Source organism: Magallana gigas, chromosome 1 (genome assembly GCF_963853765.1).
Source record: "Magallana gigas chromosome 1, xbMagGiga1.1, whole genome shotgun sequence".
NCBI classification, from domain to species: Eukaryota; Metazoa; Mollusca; class Bivalvia; order Ostreida; family Ostreidae; genus Magallana; species Magallana gigas.
Genome location: NC_088853.1, coordinates 70,947,093 through 70,959,875, shown reverse-complemented (window position 1 = coordinate 70,959,875; position 12,783 = coordinate 70,947,093). Strand labels below are relative to the sequence as shown.

At 31.5% G+C, this 12,783-nt stretch overlaps 1 protein-coding gene and 1 long non-coding RNA gene across 8 annotated transcripts in view; both read left to right on the top strand.

The window, feature by feature from the left end:
* LOC105327130 (multiple epidermal growth factor-like domains protein 6) overlaps window positions 1–4,046 on the top strand; it is a 148,754-nt gene extending 144,708 nt beyond the window's left edge. For 6 of the 7 annotated variants that reach the window (XM_066074341.1, XM_066074346.1, XM_066074326.1 and 3 more), the window contains 4 exons: window positions 6–143; window positions 517–654; window positions 748–879; window positions 3,304–4,046. In XM_066074341.1, coding sequence (XP_065930413.1) covers window positions 6–143; window positions 517–654; window positions 748–879; window positions 3,304–3,524 — 629 coding nt within the window. In that variant the 3' untranslated portion in view covers window positions 3,525–4,046. The remainder of the gene's footprint in view (window positions 1–5; window positions 144–516; window positions 655–747; window positions 880–3,303) is intronic. The other variant, XM_066074333.1, reaches the window with a different exon arrangement.
* Window positions 4,047–5,585: 1,539 nt separating this feature from the next.
* LOC136272603 (uncharacterized) lies at window positions 5,586–9,483 on the top strand. The gene is made up of 5 exons (XR_010710569.1): window positions 5,586–5,867; window positions 6,015–6,110; window positions 6,541–6,622; window positions 7,058–7,139; window positions 7,569–9,483. It is a non-coding gene; the product is annotated as an uncharacterized lncRNA (long non-coding RNA).
* The last annotated feature ends 3,300 nt before the right edge of the window (window positions 9,484–12,783 follow it).

The window sequence follows — 12,783 nt, the reverse complement described above, 5'->3', positions numbered from 1 at the left end:
ACCAGCTTGTGATAAAGGATCATTTGGTGATAACTGCAGAGAAACATGCGGACACTGTCGTGACGTCAACCAGTGTTTCAATATTAACGGAACATGTTTTACTGGATGTGATGCTGGTTATCAAGGGGACTTGTGTAAAATACGTGAGTTTATATTTCTTTTAATGAATTTATTTTCAAATATATCGTTAAGTCATTGAACTTAGCCTTTGTATAAATAGAACATACACATTATTTACTGTGCAGACCGTCATCAGTTTTAAAGTGGGTGGTATGGATTCAATGAATGACAGTCCGAAAATCGGATCGTATGAAATTATCACTAATATCAAGAAACATATTATTGGCAAATAAAAGATCATTTTACCATTTGTTAACCTATTTTTCAATACTTTTTGTATAAATGTCTTAGATTTTACATACATGTGTATGGATAACATAACATGAAGCATATTTATAAACCATTTATTTCTAATAGATTAAAATATAATTCAAAGAAAATAAAATTTATTCATAGAATGTGACAAAGGATTTTTTGGAATTGACTGCAATGAAACATGTGGGTACTGTCATGAGGCAAACCACTGCTTTCATACTAATGGAACATGTCTATCCGGATGTATTGCTGGTTTTCAAGGGGATTTGTGTAAAACAAGTAAGTAGCACTCGTTTAAGGTTATTCAGCGTATATGATTTAACAATTCCCATTTTTTGTATCTAATCAGAGTATTATTTAATTTTTCGTCAGCTTGCCAGCGTGGTTTTTTTGGAGTAAACTGCGATACGAAATGTCTCGACACGTGTGATGATTGTAATGATGTCACTGGTGTGTGTGATCAAGGATGCCTACCAGGCTTCAAGGGATTCGTTTGCCAAGAAGGTAAATCATCTAAAACATCGTGTAAGATTTTGGTTAAGATTAAGTTAAGAACCTACATATTTGCATTCATACATATGTCTGAATACATATAAACAAATGCAAAAACTAATTTAAGGTTAAAATAAACATTATTCAGCTAATTATCAATAATAGTATTCATATATAAGAGTATATGTCTTACCAACTTAAATTTTATTGTTAAGATTTTGAAAACTGCATGAAAATGTAAGCATTACTAATGGAATGGTATCTTTTTATATTGTTTTATTGCCACAATCCGAAACAAAATTGTGTATAATGCGTAATAAAGTATATAATATGGCTTTTTTGTAATTTCACAATAAGAACGACGCAGCTAATATGGTTGATTACAGTAACAAATGTAGCGACAGTCCAGTTTTGATTTTCTAGGCAAAGTCGTCTTCAAAGCTACGATGGTTCGAACTTAATGATGAAAAACACTTCGCCTTATTTTGAAAAACAAACTACACTTTACTCCTAAGCACACCGCCATATATGTTTAATCCCCGCAATCAAAGCCCGGGGGTTAATAATGATCACCATATCCGTCTGTTTGTCCTTCCATCCGTCCGTCTGTCCGTCTGTCTTTGTTAACTTATGTCCGGCGAATAATTTTTTTGGAGGTTCTTACTTCACACAAATATTGTTTATGCCCTGAGGATATGTCGTGATATTGACCCTATATTTTTTGGGCATGGTCAATGTCACTGACAGAAAAATTGTAAAATTCGTGTCCATTCCATTTCCTTTTTAAGGAGAACATTGCAAATTCTTACTTTACACAAATACTGCTCATGACCTGAGGGTGTGCCAATAACTTGACCCAATGTCATTTTAGCATGGTCAAGGTCATTGGAAGAGAAGTTTATATTTGTGTCTGCTTTATATTGTTTTATGGAAAAAAACACTGGATTTCTTATAACATAGGACGTGTCATGTAAATTACCCAGGGTCAATGGGCAAGTATAACGTCATTGTTCAGAAAATGCTTAATTTCTTGATTGGCAATATCTTATTATTAAAAATGATTAGAAGCTAAAAACTGACACACCTGTTGTCTGTGACCAGTAAATCTGTCATGATCTTGAGCATTGGTCAAATGTGAAACTTCATGTCATAATAAGAAAAAGAACATCCATTATTTTCTTATGGAGACATATTTTATTTTTTCTTTCCGTTCGCAGTCGGTATCATTTTGAGATTGCCTACAATACCTCTGGTTTAAATTGCAACAATAATGTATACGATTTATGTTTAATTGATGGTGATTCATGCAGCCCAAAAACAATCCTAAAATCAATGTGAAACATTAAAAAAAATACTTTCTTTGTTCGTTTAATATTGAAGCTATTATATTAACTGTGTTGCAAAATGAATTAAACTTTTATTAAAAGGATATTAGTCAACGTAGTCAATGTACGGCTAGTATCAGTCATTATATTGATAGAAACTTGTAATTCAATTCAATAAGAAATCAGTCGTTTCTTACAGAGTAAATGCAGGTCGATCAAAGGAAAAGACGTTATTTCACATATCCGTTTCCCCTCTAGGACAGACTGTGCCCTTATCATTTGCAAACGCAGTTGAAAAAATTAATTGTTGGAAAACAAACCGTAGTCTTTACTGACAAGTTTAATATTAACATATATTGTACATTTTGATATAAAAAAAATCTAATCTTAGAAAGTAATTTTCAAATATAAAAAATATATAGAAATACGTGAAACAGATAAATTTTTAAAGGTTTTCCTTTACTGTTTGATTGAAATATATTTGTACCAAAATCTGTTGACACTTCTTTTAACTTTAAAAGTACTGTACATGTTATTATTTTGTTTGATTTTGTCTTAGAACGACAAACAATGTCATTTACTTTGACATTTGCTGTCCGCGCACCAAAATGATAGAGTGATTAAATCGGTTAAGAAGTACGTTAAATCGAAACGTTCATCGGCTTTCACATTGTTCAGTTTGTGTCCGCTTCAGGTCTGTTACTGCGGCCTCAGGGCAAACTCCATACAACACCTAGATGACGTTGAACACGCACAATAAAGGGTGGGGTGGGGGCAAGTTTTTTGTTTTTTTTTTGTTTTTTTTTAATGTTTAGATCTTCGGGAATGGGAGACCACTTCTGCAAAATTGTTCAAGAAATGAAATGTTATTTTGGAATAAATTCTACATGCATAAGAATACAATGATGGAAATTTACTCTGAAAAAAAGTAAACTGTCAATTTCATACTTTAATGATAACGGAGATGTAGTAGGTTAATGGATTTTAACTACAGTTCTAGATCCTACTGTCTTGTAACCAAGAATATTTCAATCAAATAGACTAGGTTTCTTTTTTGTCTTGCGTGATAAAAAACTATTGCAATCTATTTATATCTATTTATGTTATACAGCCTGTCCGTATGGATTGTTCGGACAAGATTGTACTGGTGTATGTAACGACAACTGTACGGGCTGCAACAATGTGAATGGTCTGTGTGACAGAGGATGTCATCCAGGCTGGATGGGAGACTATTGTGATATTGGTAGGTTAGCTTGCATGGAATATGTCTATGTTGTTGATATGATACAACTTTATTCATATTACATATCCATAGTAGCTATATTTTTTTGACGAAATACCTTTTTTCAGTTATAAGTGACTTCAAATCATTTATGCAGGATAGATCTCCAACAGATTTGTTAATACTCGAAACAGGTTTAATTAATTTTATGTTTTGAACATGTTTAAAGCATTACTAATCATGATTTATGCATTTACAGTTTGATATATGGTAGGTAATAACAACGTTTCAAATTACAGATATGTTGATACACTCCTTAATATATACACCTCAACATAAACACTGTAAGCAGATTCACAAAGTCTTTACACAACAAGAAATAAAAGTCATTATGAAGGTCACAACTTTACTTTGCATTCATATAACTGTGTTAATGGTGCATCAGAAAAGTCTTCTTGCCTAATTCACAATGACAAATACTAAATCTCACTTCAACAAAGTCGCGGATCTTTAAAAGTGTATCAGTTTGTGTCCATTTAATGTTGGACGTATATCAAAGAGTGTGCTGTTGGTCAATATTACACCAATAACAAACAACTAGTGTCCACAAAACAAAACAAAACAAACAAACATGAGAAACATACAGAGGGACGGAGGCAGAGAAAATGAGAGAGAGAGAGAGAGAGAGAGAGAGAGAGAGAGAGAGAGAGCCCACATACACATTGTTGGTTCTATCGTAATGGTGTAAATCCAATCTGCCTTTCTAATATGAAATTATCGATTCGGGAATTCACTGTACGCGCTTTTTTTTAAATATGACAAATGTATCCTTGAGGTATAACTGGTAGGTATTGAGCAGATAAAAGAACAAGAATTGCTCAATTGGTAAGTAATGCAACTTTGATTATTAAAACCCTTTTTAATTGTGCTGACTACAACCAAAAAAGGTTTTTTCATATTATATATTTAAAGAGCGCAATTGTGACTACACACGAACAAGTTTGCTTTAATTTCAAGAATTATATACAACTTAATTTTATTTGATTTGTCCTTGATAACTTTACATTATTTTATAACTATTTATCTTTTTCCTGTCATGATACATCAATTTTGAGATTTTTTATTTATTTATTTATTTTTGTAAGATAATATGTTAATTTAGAGAATATTTTATATAAGAATATCATATATGTTTTTTTTTCAACAAAGTAGCGTGGTGTGTATATATTGACATTGTTTATTATGTAATCAACAACTCAAAAAAGTAAAGCAACGTAAATTAATGTAAAGAAACGTATTTTAGCTTCTGTGTGTTCAACAATATCAACAGCTTTCTGTTCAATTATCTTTTTTTTTCAAATCACGTTTTCAAAGAGGTATCTCACCGAGGGAAATCACCAACCTTTGAAGAGATAAAAATGTACTTATAACGCGAATATCCAACACACCAGCAAATCCGCTGGTAATTAATTTTATTGCAAAACTATTTAGTAAATGCTCAATTTATTTTTATACAAATACTTCTTTTCTCGTTAAGCAGCTATTTCAAAGAATGGTTGCAGAACAAATACTGAATCAAATATTTAATACTCAACATTTATTTATTAGAGATTTCGTCATCTGGCACCATAGTACCGGATGAATGCAAATCGACGACAGACAACAAGAAACACCTAACGCTTGTGGTAAGATTTGTGGTAAACAACGCGTTTTCAAAAAAATACTTCTAATTGTTTCAATCGAACTATGGAAAACGTTTGTGGTTAAAAAAAATGTAATTGTGTTTTTTATAATTTAAATATGACACATGTATCCTTGAGGTGTAACTGGTATGTATTAACAAGATAAAAGAGCAAAAATTGCTCAATTGGTAAGTAGTGCAACTTTAATTATTAAAACTATACCTTATTTTAGTTGTGCTGATTGCAACGTAAAAAGGTTTGTTCATATAATATTTAAAGTGCGCAATCGTGACTAAATACGAACAATTTTGTTTTAATTTCAAGAATTTGCTACAACTTTATTTTAATTTGATTTGTTCTTGATAACTCATTATATATTATCTTATCCCTATTCATCTTTTTTCCTGTCGTGATACATCAATTTTGAGATTTTTAAATATATTTATATATTTTTGTTAGATAATATGTTTAATTATGAATTATTTGAAATGACAATATCATATATCTTTTCTTCAACAAGTTAGCGTGGTGTATAAATTGACATTGTTAATTATGTAAATAGCAGCTTAAAAAAGTAAAGCAACGTATATTAAAGTAAAGAAAAGTATTGCAGCTGTTTTATGTTCGACAAATATCAACAGCTTTCTGTTCAATTAAATTTGTTTTAAATCCTGTTTTCAAAGAGGTAACTCACTGAGGGAAATCACTAACCTTTGAAGAGATAATAACGTATTTATAACGTGGATATCCATCACACCCGCAAACCTGCTGGTAATTTCATTTTATTGCATAACTATTCAGTAAATGCTTAATATATTTTTACACAAATACTTATTTTCTCGTTAAACAGCTTTCTCAAAGAATATTTGCAGGCCAAATACTAAATCAAATATTTAATACCCAACATTTATTTATCAGAGATTTCGTCATCTTGCACCACCTTTCGATAGTTCCGGGTGAACGTAACCTGCAAATCATTTGACGACAGACAACAAGAAACACTTAACGCTTGTGGTAAGCAAAAAACGCGTGTTGGAATACTGCTAATTGTTTCAATCAAACTATGGAAATATTTTGTGCTAAAAATAAGCGTAATTGTGTTTTATATCATTTATTATCATATATTAACAGTAAATTCGTCACAATGTATTTTGAGCAATGAACAAATATTCAAATGCATGCTGTTGCATGGATGCAAAGATAAGGCGGTGCCGCTTTTAAAAATACACTTGAAATCTACCTTTTATACTGTAAATGTTGATATAACGTAAGATAAAAACATCATGTTAAAATATATTTACCTTTAACAAGAACTTATTTCCGTTGCTTAATCGATTTGGCTGATTAAATATTTACAAGTCTCAACTGTTTTTTTTTTAATTCTATGAATTCAGATTAATGTTTGACATGTTTACTTAAATGTCGATTCTCCATTGCCACACAGTCCGTTCACCGTACAGACCTAGGGAGTAATTTGGACGCAAACAAAGTCAGAAACATCGGTAGAAACCAGCTATATAGTGTAGGTAAGTAAACAATGAAAAAAAAATAATATATTTTCAAATTCTTGAATATAGCATATCTATTTTTTTTTTACAACTAGTGTATTGATCTGGTTAAGATAATTTCATTATTCAAGCAGAGTCTTTGAAAATCATTCGAAAGTTCAGAAATGAGAAGGTAGAACTGTGCTCTTTTCCTCTATAGAAAAAACAATATAATCTTTCTTGAATTAGTAATTGGTCGTCAATAAATGACAGGGATTATCCCTTTTAATGTTTACATGTAAAGGTTCATCACTTGATAATTCAATATAGTTCAATTCAATTCAGTTTAAATCTATTTGTTCGCTACATGTCTTATAGATGTGCATGCTCTAACAGTCAGGAAAAAGCTGATATATGAATTCAGATTAATGTTTGACATGTTTACTTATTTGTCGATTCTCCATTACCACACAGTTCGTTCAGCGTACAAACCTAGGGAGTAATTTGGTCGCAAACGAAGGAAGAAACTTCTGATGAAACCAGCCATGTTGAGTTGGTAAGCGAACAAAATAAATAAAATAAACATAATATATTTTCCAATTCTGGAATATTGCATAAAAATGGTTTCATTTTCACAACTAGTGTAGTGATCTGTGTCAGATAATTTCATCGTTGAAGCAAAGTCTTTCAACATCATACGGAAGTTCAGAAATAACAAAAAGTCAATCCTTTTTTTCTCGATGGAATAAAGAAAAACAACTATAATTTATCTTAATTAGTAATTGCTCGTCACTTTATGACAGTGATTATCCCTTTTAATGTTTACCTGTAATTGTTGATCACTTGATAATTCAATGTAGTTCAATTCAATTCAGTTCAAATCTATTTGTTCGCTCCATGTCTTATAGATGTGCATGCTCTAACAGTCAGGAAAAAGCTGATATACATACAATATTAGAATGATCTTTATTCCTGTCATATTCAGGGAGAAGTACATCTTAACTGTATTGTGTTGGATATCAAAGAACACCTGAAGATCCGCTCTCTTAAAACGATGCTCTTTCGTATATCAAATACGGATTTATGCAATGGGGTTCTTTTAGCTACAATCAAACTGTCTCTGTCAAAACTGTACACATTTTTTTGGAAAAATTCTCCGAATGCATAATGTTGCTTGTTTTCCTTCTCCGAACTAAGTAATTACGTAAGGGATCATTTAAAGCACTATTTTGAAAAGCCAACTGTGGTTACAAACCCGATTGTTTATGTACATGTATATCTATATCAATGAATTTTTTTGAGGCTCAATTGTTATAAATTAGCGTTTAACTTAATATATATTTCCTTTTATTCTACTTTTAGCAAGACATACAAAACATGTAATAGTTATAGGATACCAAACATTACAAGCTACGTTACATAGAGCAATTACACAGATTTAATCGAAATACAATCAGCACATTGCTCTTTATTTAAGATTGAGTGCCACACAAGTCACAAGATGCTTCCCGTATGTACATTAACACAATCTTTATGGTGGTCTAATGTATAGCGCTGGCTGGTTATTGACAACCAAATTATGTGCCCCTATTACAATTTATTGCAATATTTATTTGTATATATATGTTTGACCTTGCTGGTTTACCGGATATGTGACTGCCGTTCATGTAGCGTATGATGCTTTTTGTCGTTGTTCTGCTCTGAACAGAATACAGCTTTAATTTTGTCCTTTCAGGTACTGTGTAATTTTAATTTTGTGTTATCTAATGTTATTTGTAACTACCAATGAAAATCAAAGTAGACATTCTTTGGATGTATGGTCTATCTTTGTTGCTTTGGTTTGTAGGGCTGATTCGGTTCTATTGTGAATGGCTAAATGTTTATTATTTTGCCCCCATTTATTCTGAGTATTTGTATTATTTATTGAGAGGTATCCAACTATCAATGTCAGAATGAAATTAGTCTGCCTTCATCGTTTGGCCTTTAATACAAATGTTATTCTGCAAATATATTGTTATACCGGTTGTCTGTTCAGATCTCTACTCCATCTTTACCTCTTATATTCAGAATTTAATCTGGATTTATGTATATACATTTTTATTTTCATTTGCTGCTTTTGTTTTATTATAGTTCTTGCCAAGCAGCCTTTGGGTGGGTGGTTTAGTGGCCTATTTTTTGGTTTCTACCCACCTTTTTTGTGGGCAGGCAGTTTTTTGGATGCTTGTTTTGACTTATGTGTTACATAATATTTCTAGTCAAGCTCAGTCTCCTTGGCTAGAACATAAAAGCTAAGGAACATAAACCAGTGATTATTGTAAAGAATAACTTTTATGTGACGTGCTGTGTTTATTTGTTTGTATCTCACTTTACACTGTTCCATACTTTGTTTATGTAATCTCCTAAAGTCTATGTTTACCTTAACCCTTAATTTGTACTTCTAGTTCAATCAGATGTGTTCAATTTGTCACGTGTCTCTTATTGATCTGTTTATTTTGAACAAGAAGCCACGCAATTGCTGTGCAGTGAAATGTGTACCCACCGTCCACCCTGTCTACCTCCTTAGATAGTTATTTATATTTGTAATTTTTTGGCCTAGTTTTTTGGGGTTTCTACCCACCTTTTTTGTGGGCATGCAGTTATTTGGATATTTGTTTTTACTTATGTGACCTCCATAGGGGGTCTGTCATGTATATTTTGTACATGTGTTACATAATATTTCTAGTTCTTCGGCCCCCTATTTTGTGTTTTGTGTAGATATTTATTTTCCATATGTGTGTATTATAGTGGGTCATGGTTGAATTCAGCACCACATGTTTTATTACTATGTAACATGTTTTGAATGCCCCCTATTTTGTATATATCTTTTCGTCATACACTAAATAAATGACAATGTTCATCCTTACACGTGTTCAGTTTTATGCCCGCTTAAGCAAAAAACAAGCTCAGTCTCCTTGGCTAGAACATAAAAGCTTAGGAACATTAATCTTTATGACGTCAAAAGTGGTTTACATTGATACGACTTTCTCGTATATCACTTTATTGTTAACTTAGAAATATGCAACAAACGCATTACCAATCCTGCTTTCTGTTTTGGTAAATGTTTTTTTTTTTATTTAACAGTTTTTTTTTATAATAATGATATACTTTGAAAGCATTTGTAAAATACAACGGTTGCTGTTTTATTACAAGACTGTTTATCTGAATATCAGAAGCAAAAGAAAATAAGTCAAAATCAGAATAATTTTGGTTTCAAAGATTTTAATGTTCAATCCACACAATGTTCATCCATCATTTTCTATTTTAATTATGTCAAATGGTTTGTGATAGGTTTTATATAAAAAATAGAAAAATAATAAAACAAAATTACACCAATAGTTTTTTCTTTGTTGTTCATTTTCTTTGGAATTAGGAAAATATGGAAAAGTTATATAAGTAATCCAAGTCGGATAAATAATGAGCCCATTGAAATTTTTCACAGCTTAAACAATTGATTTATACATGAAAGTATTTTCGTGTAAATACCAACAATTTAAAACTTTTAACGTTTTATTCCTTTAATTTGTTGCTTTGTAGCGGGAGTTTGCATCAAGGCGGTGACAATGTATAAGCAGAGTGTTTGTCCGGTCAATGTCTGTGGACGTTTGCAAAAAAATAGGATTATTCTTCTATATTAAAGAGCATAATGACGCAGTGGATAATATTCATTAAATATTCACATAAAATAAGAAGCCCGGATAATTTTTAATCGGTTTTGTCATTTTAATTTTAATAAATAAAAAGCAAAAAAAAATATTGTCAAACCCCAATATAGTATGTTTACCACGCCAAGTCATCAAAGTATTCCTTTAAAATACCATAATAACCAACTGACAGTTGTTTCCTTATTTTATGAAGTATATGTAACAAAGTGCTTTGATTCTGCTTTTCATGTTGTCATTCTTGTAAAGTATCTGTCTTAAGAAAAGGCCTATTCACTAATATACCCCGTGTTGGTTGGAGGTTGGGCAAGCGTATTTATTAGAACTTGAAATTTCAGCGCTCTAACTGAGATGACATAATCTCTGACAGCTTGGTTACCCACCAGTTATTAGACACTGTATCCGGACAGCAACAGCTTATTTCTTTAATAAAACCAGGTTTTAATCACCTGAAAAGAGACAAAACGAAAATACAAAGGATCCGGTTTCAAAACTATATTACCCCTATGATATCTACATTCTTTAACTTTGGAATACTGCTTAAGTAGATATAAATTTTTAACAAACTATCTTTAAGAAAACTGAAATTCTTTAACGTGGTCTCAGGTCATAAAGTTGTACATATCTTTGACTGGATTGAAACGATCACTTTCCGAATTTGAGCTACAATGACATCTACATGTACCACAGGGGCTGTCGTCAAACGTCAGTAAGATAAGGTCACATCCCACCTATTAGTAAATAGATAAACAGTTTGAACATATCATCAGTTATGAATATAAGTTAGGCATATATCTTCATTTAATGATTAACTATATGTACATATCCCCACTTCAGGAAAAACCCAATGTAAATAGCCTTAGTTAATGGAGGAAAAAAACATATGAACTAGGGTTGTTAGAAAAAAAATCGCTGACAAGTTCGATGTTAGTGGACGATTTGCATGAGGTTTTTTTTATAAGAACCTCTTTATTATACTGATATACTTGTTATCTGAATATCAGGTGGAAAAGAAAATAAGACAGAATCAAACTAAATTTTGGTTAAAAATATGTAAATATTTAATCCACACAATGTCCATCCTTCGTTTTCTAAATAAACTTTATCAAAGGGTTTATAATTCGTTTCATACAAAACATATAATAAAAATAAAATCAAAATTATACCAGTTAAATTTCTTCGTTTTTTTCTTCTTTGGAAACAGGAAAATACGGAAAGTGAGATAAAAAAGCCAAGTCGGATAGATAATGAACCCATGAAAACTGTTTACAGCTAAAACTGTAAATTTTGTACATAAAAGAATTTCCGTGAAAATACCAAAAAGAGCACTTCTACCGTTTGAATTCCTTTAATGTGCTCTTTTTGGCGGGATATCGCACCAAGGTGGTCGCTATGTATAAGCAGGGACATTGTCCGATAGATGTCTGTGGATATATTCTATAAATAGGTTGTATCTGTTTTAAAATGGTTTAACTGACATAGCTTCATAACACACTGCATTTAATGTCAAATATTTTATTTAAATTCACATGAAATAAAAAAGCGAGATGTATTTATATTCAATTTTGCAATATTTTTTTTAATAAAAAAAATGTTAAACCCGAATATAGTACATGTACTAAGCCGATTCATTAAAGTATTCCTTACAAAAACATAATGAACAACTAACAGTCGATTTATGAAGTATACGTAACAATGTATTTTAATTCTACTTTTCATGTTGCCATTCGTATGAATCATCGGTCTTATAAACACACTTTTCACTAATATTCTTCTTGTAGGTTTGGGGTTGGATACTTTATTACCTAGAACTTGACTTCCAGCGTTAATTGCGATGACATTATCTCTGATTGCTTGGTTACCCACCAGAAGACAGAACCATACAATGAGGAATTGTAGTGTTACACACAGTATCCGGACAGCAGCAGCATCAAATAATTTATTTAATAACTACATATGCGTTATACAGCAGGCGAATAACAAGCACGTAGCATCGTTTTTGAAAGGGGACATACTCATTAAAAAAAAAAAATCTCAAAATCTTCAAAAACCTTATCCGTGAGGGGGTAGGGGAGCGTAGTATATCTTTAATTTTAATTTCAGTCATATTTCCTTTTATTTATTTCAATTTTTTACATGCTACCTAAAACGTGGAGGGGCCACTTCCACATTAGATCAATTGTTTTAGTATTAAATGCCAATTAAATGCTGCGAGAAAAACTGTGTCCCCCCCCCCCCCCCCCCCGATGCTACGTGCCTGAACAATTAAACAGAACATACATACAGGAAAATAAAACCGGAGATGTTAATAATCTGAAACAAGACAAAATAAAAAAAACAAAAGATCCGGTTTCAAAACGATATTACCCCTATGATATATATACATATATACATTCTTTTGGAATACTGCTTTAATTCCATTGTTAATTTGCTAGGTATGGATTATAAACAAACTATCTATCAGGAAACCGACATTCTTTAATGTGGTCTTATGTTAAAAAG